The 14,209-nt window shown below is 32.7% G+C and overlaps 2 protein-coding genes across 2 annotated transcripts; both read left to right on the forward strand.

Moving 5' to 3' along the window:
- The first annotated feature begins 526 nt into the window (after positions 1–526).
- Positions 527–5,155, forward strand: LOC134686436 (uncharacterized). Its single transcript, XM_063546102.1, has 2 exons — positions 527–567; positions 2,739–5,155. Exon 2 carries the CDS (start codon positions 2,802–2,804, stop codon positions 4,389–4,391), a length of 1,590 nt encoding a protein of 529 aa, XP_063402172.1. The 5' UTR covers positions 527–567; positions 2,739–2,801; the 3' UTR covers positions 4,392–5,155.
- A 4,583-nt stretch (positions 5,156–9,738) lies between these two features.
- On the forward strand, positions 9,739–11,922 carry LOC134686437 (uncharacterized). The gene has a single exon (XM_063546103.1). The coding sequence runs from the start codon at positions 9,832–9,834 to the stop codon at positions 11,425–11,427; it is 1,596 nt and encodes a 531-aa protein (XP_063402173.1). The 5' UTR covers positions 9,739–9,831; the 3' UTR covers positions 11,428–11,922.
- The last annotated feature ends 2,287 nt before the right edge of the window (positions 11,923–14,209 follow it).

The following is a 14,209-nucleotide window of genomic DNA, read 5'->3' on the forward strand; positions in this document are numbered from 1 at the left end:
ATAGCAAAACTCTTTATAATATTAATCGCTATTTTGTCGAAGCCTTTATATTTAGTAAAAGATTTCTTAAAAATTATAAATCAATTCTAGCCGTAGAATTTATAAATCAATTTTAGCAGTAGGATTTATAAATCAATTCTAGCCGTAGAATTTATAAATCAATTCCGACTCGTAGCCGTAGAATTTGTAATCAATTCTAACCGCAGAACTGTTCTAGAAGTAGAACTGACCAAATATTTGGTCAGTTCTAGGTAGAACTGTCAGGATCAGTTCTAGGGTAGAACTGTCAGGATCAGTTCTAGGTAGAACTGTCCAAATCAGTTCTAACTAGAACTGACCAAGTCAGTTCTAGCTAGAACAGTTCTAACCTAGAACTGACCAAAAGGTGTCAGGCTGACAGTTCTACGTACTGTTCTAGAACAGTTCTCCTGACAGATTCTGACAGATTTAATGAGAGGTTAGAACTGATCTCCACTGTATGCGCTCCATATGGCTGTCATAATTTAAAAATAGAAATTACAATCTAAAGTTATTGATCCCTGAATATTTGTTTAGAGCTACGACGAGGTATGTATTGAGATCAAATTTATAAGACTGTCGATCTGTTATGTGAATGACAATGTCCTTTATATTTTATATGTATGTCAGGTAGAGGGAAGAGAATTTACGAACCAAAAGTCAAAAGTTTAGTGGCCGAGAAGATGTTTATTTCTTTTAGTTTTAGTAAGGACTTTCCTCTCTACTTCTTTGTTTTTAAAAAAGGTAGATAGTATACGATGACAGAGTCACAATGTACCGCACGGCGCACACATATAATATGGCATCGTTTATAGTTTAAATGATATTAAAAAAATTATGAATGCCATGTATATTCGCATGTGATCTACATACATGTATGGGATAAACGGTGTGTATGGTATGGTAGCCTTTATAGGACATCTTTGCAAATACGAAGAAGAATGAAGAGGATAACTGTAACACACATTTCTTATTTAGTTATAACATCTGCCATCGGTTCTGATAAAATTTGGCAATAAGAAGAGAAAAGAAAATTAATGGGCTATATCATCAGATCGTAGTAAGGGAACGGACACTTGATATCCTGGGAAGTGAAGGAGGCAAAATGACTTTTTCTAGTTCTGGCACATATAATTATATTCTATACCACCATCCCTTCCAAAATATCAAGTGGCAAATATTTCATGCATGTTCAGGACTACACGAGCTTAAAAGTCGGGTATTATATTATAAACAGATGTAATATGTTTGCCAATGAAACAGCTACCCCATAACCAGAAATTAGTAGTGCTTTTGCTAATTAATATTCATAATATGTATATGAGAACTGTACCACGTGATAATAGTTTGAAATGGACAGGCTTGATATCATTAAAATCTTTAAAACACGGATATTTTAAGTTGCCCGTCACAGAGTCCTTATTTACAATCACTGATTTTTTCCGGAAAGTTGTCAGGCGGTCAAAATAATACAAATGAACCCAAATTAAGTGAATTTTTCGAGTTTTCGTGACATTGTTCTTCTTGAAATAGGAGCATTTTAACTTTACGTGGGTACCTCGAGTTTATTTAACGACTACATATACAAGGTTTGGACTAGCTTATTCGTTAGACATTTAGGTTTCGTTTCAAATTTCACCCGACAACCTGTTTTTCTAATGGACTTGTAAGCCAATTTTCCACACAAAGTTTGCACTGCATTTTACACTGCAATGTTAAAAGCCTCCTGCTTCGATTTTTAAAATAGCTCAGGACCCTTGATTTTTGGAACAATAGTCAATATGTTTCGTCGAAATGGTGTATGTTGTTGTGTATATTTATTTTCTGCCCCGATAACCTGACTATCACTTACTAGTAAATTAAAATTAAAACAAGACATTTTTTTCATAATTCCCGATAATTTTAATTTAATTTACGTGACCCGTATCCGACTTCTTTAGTATAATATTCAAATAAGCTAAGTGGCGTTAATTTCTGGATATGCAAGTTTAGTTATTGTAAAATCACCTGAGAGATATGCAATATCTCTTTTTCAATCATATACTTGACACATATTGACAAATTCTTGAACAGTTTCAGATTATTCCCAATAATCAAATGGTCGGATTTGTTGAGATAAATTAAGTTAGAAAAGAATAAGGAACAAATTCCACAAGCGTAGCAATTTTATTCAACCAATTTTCTTTGTTTATATACTGATTATAAAAATATAGCAATGCTAAAACAAAGCACGATATTACAGTGATGTCTTCGAATGATCTGACGTCTCTGTATGTTCTAATTACTGTTTGCTAATGTCAAGGACAGACAAATATATAGTGCAAATTTAAGATGGCATTAGAAACAATGATATATACCGGACTTAAAGTTTCTAGCCTTGCACCTACGTACCCATCAGATTTGCTACAATGATTCCTAAACATGCAATAAGTTTGGTACTCGCTTAACGATGCATCGGATTTAACGTCAATTCAGGCTGTACATGCTGCTAATTAATCAATCCCACACAACCAACGGACGTACCAATATGGCAAGGAGTTGACTGTCATCTAAATTAAAGATGATCATATTTCTATACTTCAGTTACCCTCAACTTGATCCTGTCTACGTAAGGGTTTAGTTGTGTGGCAATCGTTCGACAAATCCTTTTATGGACGTCAGGCAAACATAAATCACTAACCGATTTGACAGTATTCATGTGTAACATATTTATTTTCTAGAACCACATCAAAAACTGAGGAGGGATATCAATAGCAGAATATTATACAAGAGTAATCATTATCATGTTGGTAATAGACTTACCACCAGAGGTTTTATTGAAAATATTCTCTTATCTTCACCAACGAGACTTGGTACACGGAGTAAGCCTTGTATGTGATGTGTGGAATGAGCTAAGTTTATGGCCAAGATTATGGAAACATTTGGCATTTAATCTAGCATATGACGATCCAGATCAATCCTATTCGCACTTTGCAAAAATAAATAGCTTTGTTTGTACTCTTGTGATACACCCAACTCATTTATATCAGATTCTTGGAAATTATCTTTTTGCATTTTCCGGCATTCAGCTGTCGAACTTGGAATATTTACATCTGACTGATCCAGTGTCAGGATATCTTGTTGATACCATTGTACAAAACTTAACATCTATAAAATATTTCCAAGCGTATTTTGGTTCAAAGTTTGACATGCAACGCTGTCTGAAACTTTTAGAAGGATTAAAGATGATATCAATAGATTTTGGTTGGTACGGACCGCAAAATATAGACAACAATTTAATTAGATTTCTTACAAAACAGAGTTGCCTTAAAAAACTCGTACTGAGAGGATGGTACACCTTACGCAGTGAAACAGTAGCTTTGATTCTTAATGATTTTAATAACATCGAAACGCTATATTTGTCCAATTCTGAAATATCAAACTTAATAGTCAACGGTAATTTACCGATTCCTGGATTAACAGACTTCACACTCCGTTCGACAAAATTTGATGACACAGGAATTAGCCAGTTAGTCAAACGCGCAACTAATCTACGTAATTTAGATGTCATAGAGTGCTCAAACATAACGTTTAAAGGACTAACAGAAATTTCAAAACATTGTCCACATCTAGAATCGCTAAAATTTGGAAACCTAACATTCATAATAAACGACAGACTTAATTTCAGCTTTCATGCACTAGCTGAGGGTTGCCCGAAACTTAAAACTATTACGTTTGTTGGAATGAAGCTTACTTTGGATGATGACATAGTTTGTTTATTCAAGTCTACAAAGTATTTAGAATGTCTAGCCTTGTCGGATTGCGACACAATCAGTGATATAGCAATATGTGCTTTAGGAAAATATTGCTCAAATCTAAAGCAAATCACTTTAAAGAACTGTCATAAAATTTCTGCGTATGGCATAATGTACCTTGTTAAGCACAGTCAAAGGCTTCAGACATTAACAATCAAAAGCTGTTTTGGTATTAAAGATTATATCAATCATTCAACTATAGAATTAAGTGATAAAACTGCTTGTGTTGTCGTTGAGGATGATATTACGGGTACAAGACAGAAGACAAAATTGCAATTAGCTACCGAGAGAATTGATGTGTTCCGCTACAGTGACTTAAGCTATCAACACTCACATTTACTTACTCTCGATATGACAAAGTGTGAGAATATTTTACCAAGGACAATTCTTTCTTTTGCTAAAATGTGTCCTGATATTAGAGAACTATATCTAACAATGAATCTTAACTTAAATGAAGTTGATGCATTATGTAGAAAAGTATTTGACACTTGCATATTTTTGGGGTGTATAAAGATAAACGAACGGGTTATTGAATTGTCCTCAATTAAAACACAAGACGAAAGTATTTGCATTACTTAACTAATTATTGGACCTTTATTACAAAATTATTCCTGATGACACACGTTGGAAAGAACATACGACGTTTATAGCAAAAAAGCCCTACAAATACACGTATTGATGTATGTTTTTGTAAATTAGGTTTTACTTACAGTTTTTAGAACGTGTCTTAAAACTGGGACGCGGTTTATTTCGAAATTCAAAAACAGAAAACATTTCTCTGTAATCAAAGGTACCAGGATTATAATTTAGTATGCCAGACGCGCGTTTCGTCTACATAAGACTCATCAGTGACGTTCATAATATATATATAAAGTCAAACAAGTACAAAGTTGAAGAGCATTAATGATTCAAAAATCCAAAAAATTGTGCCAAATACGGCTAAGGTAATCTATGCCTGGAATAAGAAAATTCCTAGTTTTTCGAAAAATTCAAAGTTTTGTAAACAGGAAATTTATAAAAAAAATGACCACATTATTGATATTATAACCTGCTGTTTTCCCCACCATGTGATTGCGTCTTATATTCATATGTACAAAAATGTACCACACACTCTTTTAGTAAAATATATGCAACGGCGCCTGCAATCATATTTTGCGTTCCCTTGTATAGCCTTCATTCCAAACACGTATTATGAGTTTAAGTGTGTATGTATTTTTTTTAAATTATTTTTTTTCATAATATTTTTTTCATTTCGACTGTAATAACATTCAATGTATTAAAGTACAATGTCAATATCAATGTTATTTTAAATTTCAATAAGATATGAGATGGGCATTAAAGATAATGAGACAGTGATCACGCAAAGATCATAGCACATATACAACGTACATAGAAAACGTTTGTAATAGCCAAACATTATCTAGTTATGACACTTCAATAAATAAGATACGTTTTTGAAATAGATCGTGAGAAGTGTTCATTTAAAATGTATATATCCTAACTAATACTGCTGCTTTACTAAATATGAAAAAAAGTCCTATAGATGATAACCCAAAATTTATAGACAGAGGACTTTTACAAAGAATTGTATGAGTATAACATTATAACAATGCCCAGCTAATTTAAAATCCATTAAACAGAGTTCCAGCCGTTAAACTGTTCGGGACGTATAAATACGCAGCACGTTTGGTCAAAACAGAGGCGTGAAACCTGATGCATCGTAGTTTAGACAGATGTACCATGTTATCTCAATACAGAACATTTTCGCAAATTCTATATGAGGTCTGTAGGTGATCTGCAGCTAGGCTGAAAACCTATACATCATACTTTTGAACGACAATGGTCCTCTCTGGCCGTCCCTCTCTATTGTATACATTTTTAACTTGTTTGCATTTTTATTATGCATTAACATTGGGCCATTAAAGTACAAGCAAATAAAAGTTATATACATAAAGACTTACATTTATAGTTAGACGGGTAAATAGCAACAGCAAGATTTGTATAGATATAAATGCTTATCCTGAGTGTATTTTTCTTATTTTTTTTATGTATTGTGCACTGTTATTTTGTAATTTTTTATGCATACTACTACCCCTTTTAGGAATAACTGCATTTATTTGAATAAACATAAGGCCGTGTTCACATCAAACGCTGTGTAGAGTAAACATGTTTACATTTGGTTTAATGTAATGCACACTAGTTTCACATTAACTTTGTTCACATCTATACACCTTGTTTAGCTGCTACCTGTACATAAGTTTTGTTCACACTTGTAACTATATGTCATTTAAATGTTCATTACGTAGAACAGAATTCAAATTTTCGAACAACTTTTCTAGCAGTTATAGGGAACGACCATTTGACTTTAAAAAAAAAAGGGGGCGTGATTTTACCACAAGTTGATTAAAAAAAATCGGGTCATACAGATGATTTGAATGAACAAATGTTCTCCATCCAAAGTTTGCCCATACATTATAGTGTCACATATTGAATTGGTACCATAGAAAAAAAAAATAAATATAAACTTTCGCCCGAGAAAAAATTCTGACTCAGATGTCTCGATTGCGTATTAAAAACGTAGGCTGCATCAGCTTGCTTACATACCAGACGAAGAAATAGAATTGCGATGTTAAGGATCACTACATTTCTATCTTTTCTGTTTGTTTCAAATGGCATTTTTTCTCCAAGGAGTATTTAGCAAAAGGAGGGGGTCATGTTTTTTTCTAACTTTTGTCAACGAACTTGAGATACTGCACACACAAACAATTAGCCTCACCCTTTTTCAGTGATGCATTTATGAGTGAATCGTTGTTTGAGTAAATACCAGTGGCAAATATTTCTATCAAGTGTGTACGTCCAGTCGATTCGGGAAGACGTTTTCAAATGAATTATGTGTTCGACAATGATGATGGATGAGTCTTGTTTGTCTTGATAAGCGGTGAATAAGTCTACGTTATTTTTTTATAACAAATAATCAAGTTTAGACATATATTTCTGTAAAAAACTTTATTAATAAGTGTTATATGTATCAATTTTATATAAAAATCGCTTCTTTTCTAAATATACATGGGAAAGTGAAAGTTCTGAATGCCTAGTTTTGTGTACACTTAACCTACACAAGGCCTACATCGACTGTCGACTGCATGTAGACAAAACATGATTTACACTACATGTAAACATTGAGTTTTATCAATGAGAACATAATGATGTTTAGTTTATGTGTGAGTTACACTAACACAACACCGAGTTTAGGTCAATGTGAATACGGCCTAAGGTCTACATTTTGTCTTTTATAGGACGACTAGTTCTCCCTGCATATTATCCTTTAAAGAAATGAAATATTGATTTATTGCGAGACAAGTTTTAAAATATGCACCTGAAATTCATTGATAAATCTAATTAGTTTACTTGTTTGTTTACAACTTTGTCATAAACCAACACTGTAAGAGAAGTCAACTCAATTATACATACATGTACACATTTCTGACCTAAATTTATAAACTTGATTTACAGGTTTAAATGTACATGTATTACTACGATACACAAGTATTTATTGACGAAAGATATCTTAAATATTTGTTTATATATATGAAAGTTACCAAACAAACTGTCTGGTGATGTTGTAGTGATAGGGAAAAGGTACGACTTTTTTCTTTTCTTAATAGTAAGGGTAATTACATCAAAACGGCTTTAATTACAGGTATGTCAATTCATGTTTTTGGTTTAGGGTATGCGGTATAATATAGTTACTTCCCGAAGCGGCTTTTGACATGGACAAGGCTTATTACGAAGCAAGGAATGAATATTTGATTTCGGTTGTTATCTGCTCTTTGGTCGGGTTGTTGTCTCTCTGACACATTCCTCATTTCCATTCTAAATTTTATCTTAAGTCTGGTTGATTTTTCTCTCTCGGGTGTCTTCATAAGCTTCCAATGACTGAAAGTTTTTAAGTGCTTTATAGCGTGTTCGACATATATCCGACACTCTGATATAGAAAATTCATTTGTTTACATTTTCTTCTTTCTACTCATGGTTAAGCTTCCAAGTTGGTTGCGTCTGTAAAGGTAAACATTTTCGAAGAACAAATATGACAGACAGTAGCTAACGACTAACACTGAACTACAGGCCCCTGACTTAGGACTTGCTAATGAAAAGTATTGCGGGTTTTAACATTTTTGTTATATATTTCCTGCCTTTTTATCGCCCTATTCTATCCGGACTTTTTATTAGTTTATTCAGCCTTGTTTGACATGAATTGTCATCCTGTCTATTTTATGTGAAGTTGCTCATTCTGCCATTTTTTTAATCTCGAAACTCCTGTCCTGCCTTTTTTCAAATTGAATCCTTGCCCCCTCCCCCTCCCTGAAAAAAGGTACCTAAGTAGAGTTGTAATAGGTACACATCCAACAGATTTGATATAAAAAAAAACCCGCCATAAATATTTTTAGAGAACCCCTAGCATTGTTATTTTAAATAGAGAAAAGACCCATCGATCATCGGTGTTTATTTAACTATCGTCATTTTTTAATGAAACGGTTGGCGAATTTTCACAAAACGTTTCAGGAATTTATAAAATACAAAATATCTGTATTAAGTGGTGTTAAGGTGTAAATGCAAAGTCATTTTACTATCATGCATTTGAAACGCTGCAGTGATGTTCAACCGGTGAGAAGCGGGGGCATGTATTACACAAACCTCTTACCGTTATGAACGCGTATGAAATAATTGCCACTGGGTGTAAAGCAACCAACAATCAATAATCACAAACCCCTTATAAAGAAATGTTCAAATTAAGTCAAAGTTGTAAGGAAATAAAGGGAAAAAATACATGTATTCGAAATTTCCCAAAACTATAATGCAACATGTTTCAAGTTGAAATTGTAAAACAAAAAGCTGTTTAAAGTGTTTTAAAATAGACCCCGTTAAATAAAAAATAGGTGTTAAACAAGTGGATCGAAATGCATACACTCCTTTGCTTGCTTTTCATAACTTCAAAAAAATTACCGTAAGAAACTTATTCACGGGTAGGTATACAATTATAATACCAGATTATTTGAAAGACCTGCTAAGGGCTCGCCGAAGAATTCACGCACGTATGTACCCCGTGTCTCCGTTGCCCCGCACATCTACTGCATTTACATGAACGCCCCCCCCCCCCCCCCCCTTTTTTTTCTCTAATTTTTTGCATTGCTATCTATTTCTCATATTTCTTATGGTAAAAATGTTATTGAATATTCGTTCCATACGGAATTTCCTCCAAAAGGATCAATGCAGGTTTTTAAATTATATTCAATGTATACACAGGTAATCTCTTTTGTGTTTTGACACAACCCCACATTTAAAATGCAATTTGTCAACCTCAGCGTCGTGAATATACCTTTTCGTAACATGTCTATTGACAAGATATCTGTACACAATTGAATACTTGATTTAAACTGTGTAACTGAGTGGATGTATCAAATGAAACTCGGGTCTTCTGCAGACTGAAAAAAAACTTCACATCTGAAACCTAGACTACATATACATTTTATATATCTAGTTCCTGTCATGTCTTAAAACTGTCCTAGATCTATCAGTTTGTCTGTACTTGTAGTAAATTTTGTTGTGTGAAAACGGCCATATTTTTCATCTCCTTAAGATGAACCTTAAGGCAGGGACATGTGTATAGAAAAGTTAAATGAAGTTTATTTTTCCGGGAAATTTGAAACTTTCCTGGATTTTGATGTGTATTTTTTACCAGTCTACAGAAGGTACCAACATAAACAAACACTTGCGTTTCATTTGGAACGGTGCACGTAATTACACAGTTTAAATCATTTTGTTTGCAGACGTCTTTTGTCCATTACAATCAACTCACATTTATTACATTATAAGATCTGCTTGATTTTTTTTAATTTTTGTTTCCATGTTTCTATTTTCAGATTCAAAATGAATCCCAATTCAATAATCCATCGACGAAATTGGCTATTATTTGAACACACAATTTAATAATGAATGAATCAACTCAACTTGCGACATTATGTATATAAACGAATTGCCATCGGAAATCATACTTAATATTTTTTCATATCTTCCTCAAAAGGACTTAATAAATGGAGCATGGCATGCATGTATTTTATGGCAAGAGCTAAGCCTTTCTCCAAGACTGTGGAGAAACTATAATTATGCGAAAGATTACAAGAATTTTTCATATTGTTATTTACACCTTGCAAAGATAAACCAGCATGTCAGACATATACACATTCCTTTATCTGCATTGGTTGCATGTTTTACGTTTCCAAATATTCAGTGGAAAAATTTAGAATCTTTACACGTAAACAACAGAGTATCTACATATCAATATTTAGAAACAGTTGTGAAGAAATTAGGATTTTTAAAGCACCTTTTCGTTGTGTTTGAACCTAATACAGACATACGTCGACATTTAAACCTTCTTACTCAACTGTCGCTTGTATCTCTTGACATAGAATGGTCTGGAAATCAGTATGTAGATTCACACTTGATCTCCTTGCTCAGAAAACAACCAAATTTAAAATCGCTTACTTTAAAAGGATGGCACAGTCTGAACGACGATACGATTGCAAGAGGTTTAGAAAAGAGTCAAAATATTGAAGAATTACATTTACTTACTTCGCAAATTTCAAATTCTATCGTCAGTATTTCTGTACCTCTCTATAGCTTGACAAAGATTATAGTTCGATCCGAGATCTTTGATGATAGTGGATTAAGATTATTAGCCAATCGAGCATCCAGTCTCCGACTTTTAGATATTCGAGGATGCGTACAAACAACATACAGAGGACTAACTTATATAGCTAGGCATTGTTCGTTACTAAAATCTGTTCAGTTTGACAAGTTTTTAAACGAGGGTAATAGTGGTATTAATTCGTATATTTCTACATTATCTGAATGCTGTCATAGACTTACACAATTACAGCTAATTCGATTAGATACAATATTTGAAGATGGATTGCTGAATTTGTTTACTTCTGTCAAATTTCTGCAATCAGTTACATTAGAAAATGCCGAAGAATTATCTAACACGTCCCTTTTCTTCGCAGCAAAACATTGCATGTATCTAACAGACATATATCTTAAAAAATGTCACATGATTACTGCTTATGGTGTAATATATCTTGCAAAGAATTGTAAACGACTGAAATCATTAAACGTTCTGTATTGCAATGGTATCAAAGACGTGTATGATGATAATAAAAATAGTGATTCACAATCATTTGATATACCTCATACTAGTACTACTATTTGTGATACAAGTACCTACTTCGTGCCTGAAAACGACCCAATGGAATGCGATAAGTCGACAATGGGAATGCAGGATCATGATGAGGAGATAAACGAATCGCACAACAGATTAAACGTAAATGATTTAAACTGTGAAAATCATTCCCATTTGCTTAAACTCGACCTAACACAGTGTTCAAATATAACAACACGAACAGTTCTTTATTTAGTGAAAATGTGTTCTGATCTTAGAGAACTAAACCTAGATAATTGTTTTCGTAGCATAGAGCATGTGCAGGAATTAAAATCGAAAGTATTTATGAGCTGCACATTTTTGAAGAATATACATATTTATCCATTTAACATTCTGTGAGAGAACTAATTTAAACTTATAAAGAAGTTTCTCTATCGATGTAATGTTATGTGTATATTACATGCATGCAACAAAGAAATTGATAAATACACATTGCAATATTCTTTTTGCATTCTTGTGGCCTACTGTTTTTCCGACGTAGTCGGTATAGTTTCGGTTTGTGCCCTTTAAACTTCAGGACGCTGATCTATGGCAACAGAATACGCATGCTCGAAAATCCTTTCTGTGATTGGACAAAATGCTGTCATGGTGGGTGATTTGGTTGTGTTTAAAAAAACGTCTCGAAAATTATATCGTGATGAAAAGCAAGTAAAAAACTATAAATATTTGAACTAGATCTTACAAAGATTTATGTTTTTATTAAAATAATTATTTCTCCAAAAGCTCTTTGCATCCATGACAGCTGTTTATTCGGGACAATTATATAATTTTTAATGTAAACTTTGTTGTGCAATCGTACATGACTTTTAGAACGCACCTACGCATGTGAGATTTCCGCGGGGTTTTGGTGAATGTAAACAGAAAGATACTACTTATACTACTAATAGTTTCTAGCTTGTTAACCATGAATTAAGTTAAATGTAAACAGTAGTAAATGTATATTTGTTTCTTGTTATTTCCACTGATTTTTTTGACAAATAAAATTTTCAGGTGTCATCACAATGTTCTTATATATTATTGCCTTAATATAACAAGACTTAGTAAAGAATTTCTTGTAGTTACATACGATGGAGATTTTATTGAAGAGGTCCTGCATCAGTAAGTCATTGTGTTTTTGAAGGTTATCGAAATGATAGTTTTAAACATATACTCAAATTTAAATACGTCGGATATCTTTTTTTACAGATAGTTCTTGTTTAAATCATTAAACGTTGTATCTATCCCAATGACAACGGTCAAAGTTTGTATTAATATAAAATCAAAAATATGGACTGTCATGAACATAGAAACAAAGAAAACAATGATATTTCCAATTAATTATATGTATTTAAATATGGTAATATATCAACCCAACACATAAATAGATATAATAGACCGTTGGGGTTCCCGTTTGAACGGTTTCCCACTATTAATTTTTGGGGGCCCTATATAGCTTGCTGTTCGGTGTTCTTTTCGTTTTTTCTTATCCCTTGTCTTTTTTATTTACCAAGGAGGAATAAATCATAAGGATACTATCACTATCCTTATTCTTACAATGTTAGGAAATATCTGCACCGTCTTTATATTATCCATGTTCTTTTAAAAAAACAAACCTTTTTATATTTAGAAGAATCGGTGTGGTTCTAAACAATGAATTAATATATACGTTTCTAATTTTTGCAGGAAAAGATTTTTGAATGTGAATATGTATTCGATCTTTTTTTTTTATCATAGATATAAGTGCTCAAGCATAGACCAGGTTTTTGAATAACTGCAATATTGTAAATATTATATTTACATATTTTTTTAAGGAGACCTTGATAAAACTAAAGGTCATTACTGGGTGACATCGCTGATTGAATATCCCTCATCACCTTTATCACCAGGTTTGGAAATAATTTTAAATGATGTTCGGATAAAACAGCTCATTAAAGATTGTATTTGGTTTGGGATTTTTGTGGTATATATTTAAAAATCATCGTATTAAATGTCGAAAACAATTGGTTTAATTTTTCTCTTATTTTGCTCGAAACCAAATTGCAGTAAACCACCTTCTGAACTAACCTTTCATCGGAAGAGACCGTTTTAAAATTTGGATACGATTTCTTTCACTATAATTATACTTCTAACGAAAACATTAGCTGCAATATCGTTAAAAATTAGTTATTTGGTCCGATTCTTGCAATTTAAATAAATAACTGGTACAATAAATAGAAACTAGTTTGTTCTTTTCTCCTTCAATATGATTTTATCTTTCAGTACTCATAGAATTTTTTTTTTTATTTGCAATCATAATACAGCGTAATATGGTTCGTTAGCTGTAAGGAAAAACGATTTGAAAGGAATATGATTAAAAGCTAGAGAACGAAAAAAACACGAGGAGATACATTAGTAAATGTCTTTTAATAAAATGTTACAAGCCAATTCGATACTCTACTCTAGACATTTTAAAATATTGGGCATATCTGAATCGATTTTTTTCATTAGACAATATCAAAATAAATAATGAGATAGCAAAAGTCTTCTGTTAAGCAATTGGTTTTAGACATTTCCAAGGACATATGTGGCCTGTTGCTCATACAATAATTTCCATATCTGACATATTTTTTCAAGTTGTTGTTTAAATCTGCCAAAAGTTTTCCCGGTCGACCAACTTGTAGATCTTGAGTTGTAATTTTGCAACTTCAATGCATGAAATATAAATTTACATCGGTTTAACGTTGCGTCGTTTGTTTTCTCTTATTTTTGAGTGTAAATTCACATGGCGATAAGACGTGTCACGGTATTTGTCTATTCCAATTTTTCAAGTTCATGAATTTGGTTTTCATGTTATATTTGTTATTCTCGTGGGATTTTGTCTGAAGCTCGGTCCGTACTGTGTGTGTTACATTTTAGTTTTATTTCGTTGTCCTCTTATATTTAATGCGTTTCCCTCGGTTTTGGTTTGTTACCCCGATTTTGTTTTTTGTCCATGGATTTATGAGTTTTGAACAGCGGTATGCTACTGTTGCCTTTATTTAAATGTCAAATCTTAAACGATAAGAATGCGTATATCGAGCAAGCTTCAAGGAATGCATCTGTATGACGTCGTTCCTTTACGTTATTTAAGTATCACAATCTTGACATCCGAGTTAGCATTTGT

This window comes from Mytilus trossulus, chromosome 10 (genome assembly GCF_036588685.1).
Source record: "Mytilus trossulus isolate FHL-02 chromosome 10, PNRI_Mtr1.1.1.hap1, whole genome shotgun sequence".
Taxonomy (NCBI): domain Eukaryota; kingdom Metazoa; phylum Mollusca; class Bivalvia; order Mytilida; family Mytilidae; genus Mytilus; species Mytilus trossulus.

Bases quoted from the DNA above. Each gene is read 5' to 3' on its own strand.
- LOC134686437 (XM_063546103.1), top strand. From the start codon at position 9,832: ATGTATATAAACGAATTGCCATCGGAAATCATACTTAATATTTTTTCA.
- LOC134686436 (XM_063546102.1), top strand. From the start codon at position 2,802: ATGTTGGTAATAGACTTACCACCAGAGGTTTTATTGAAAATATTCTCT.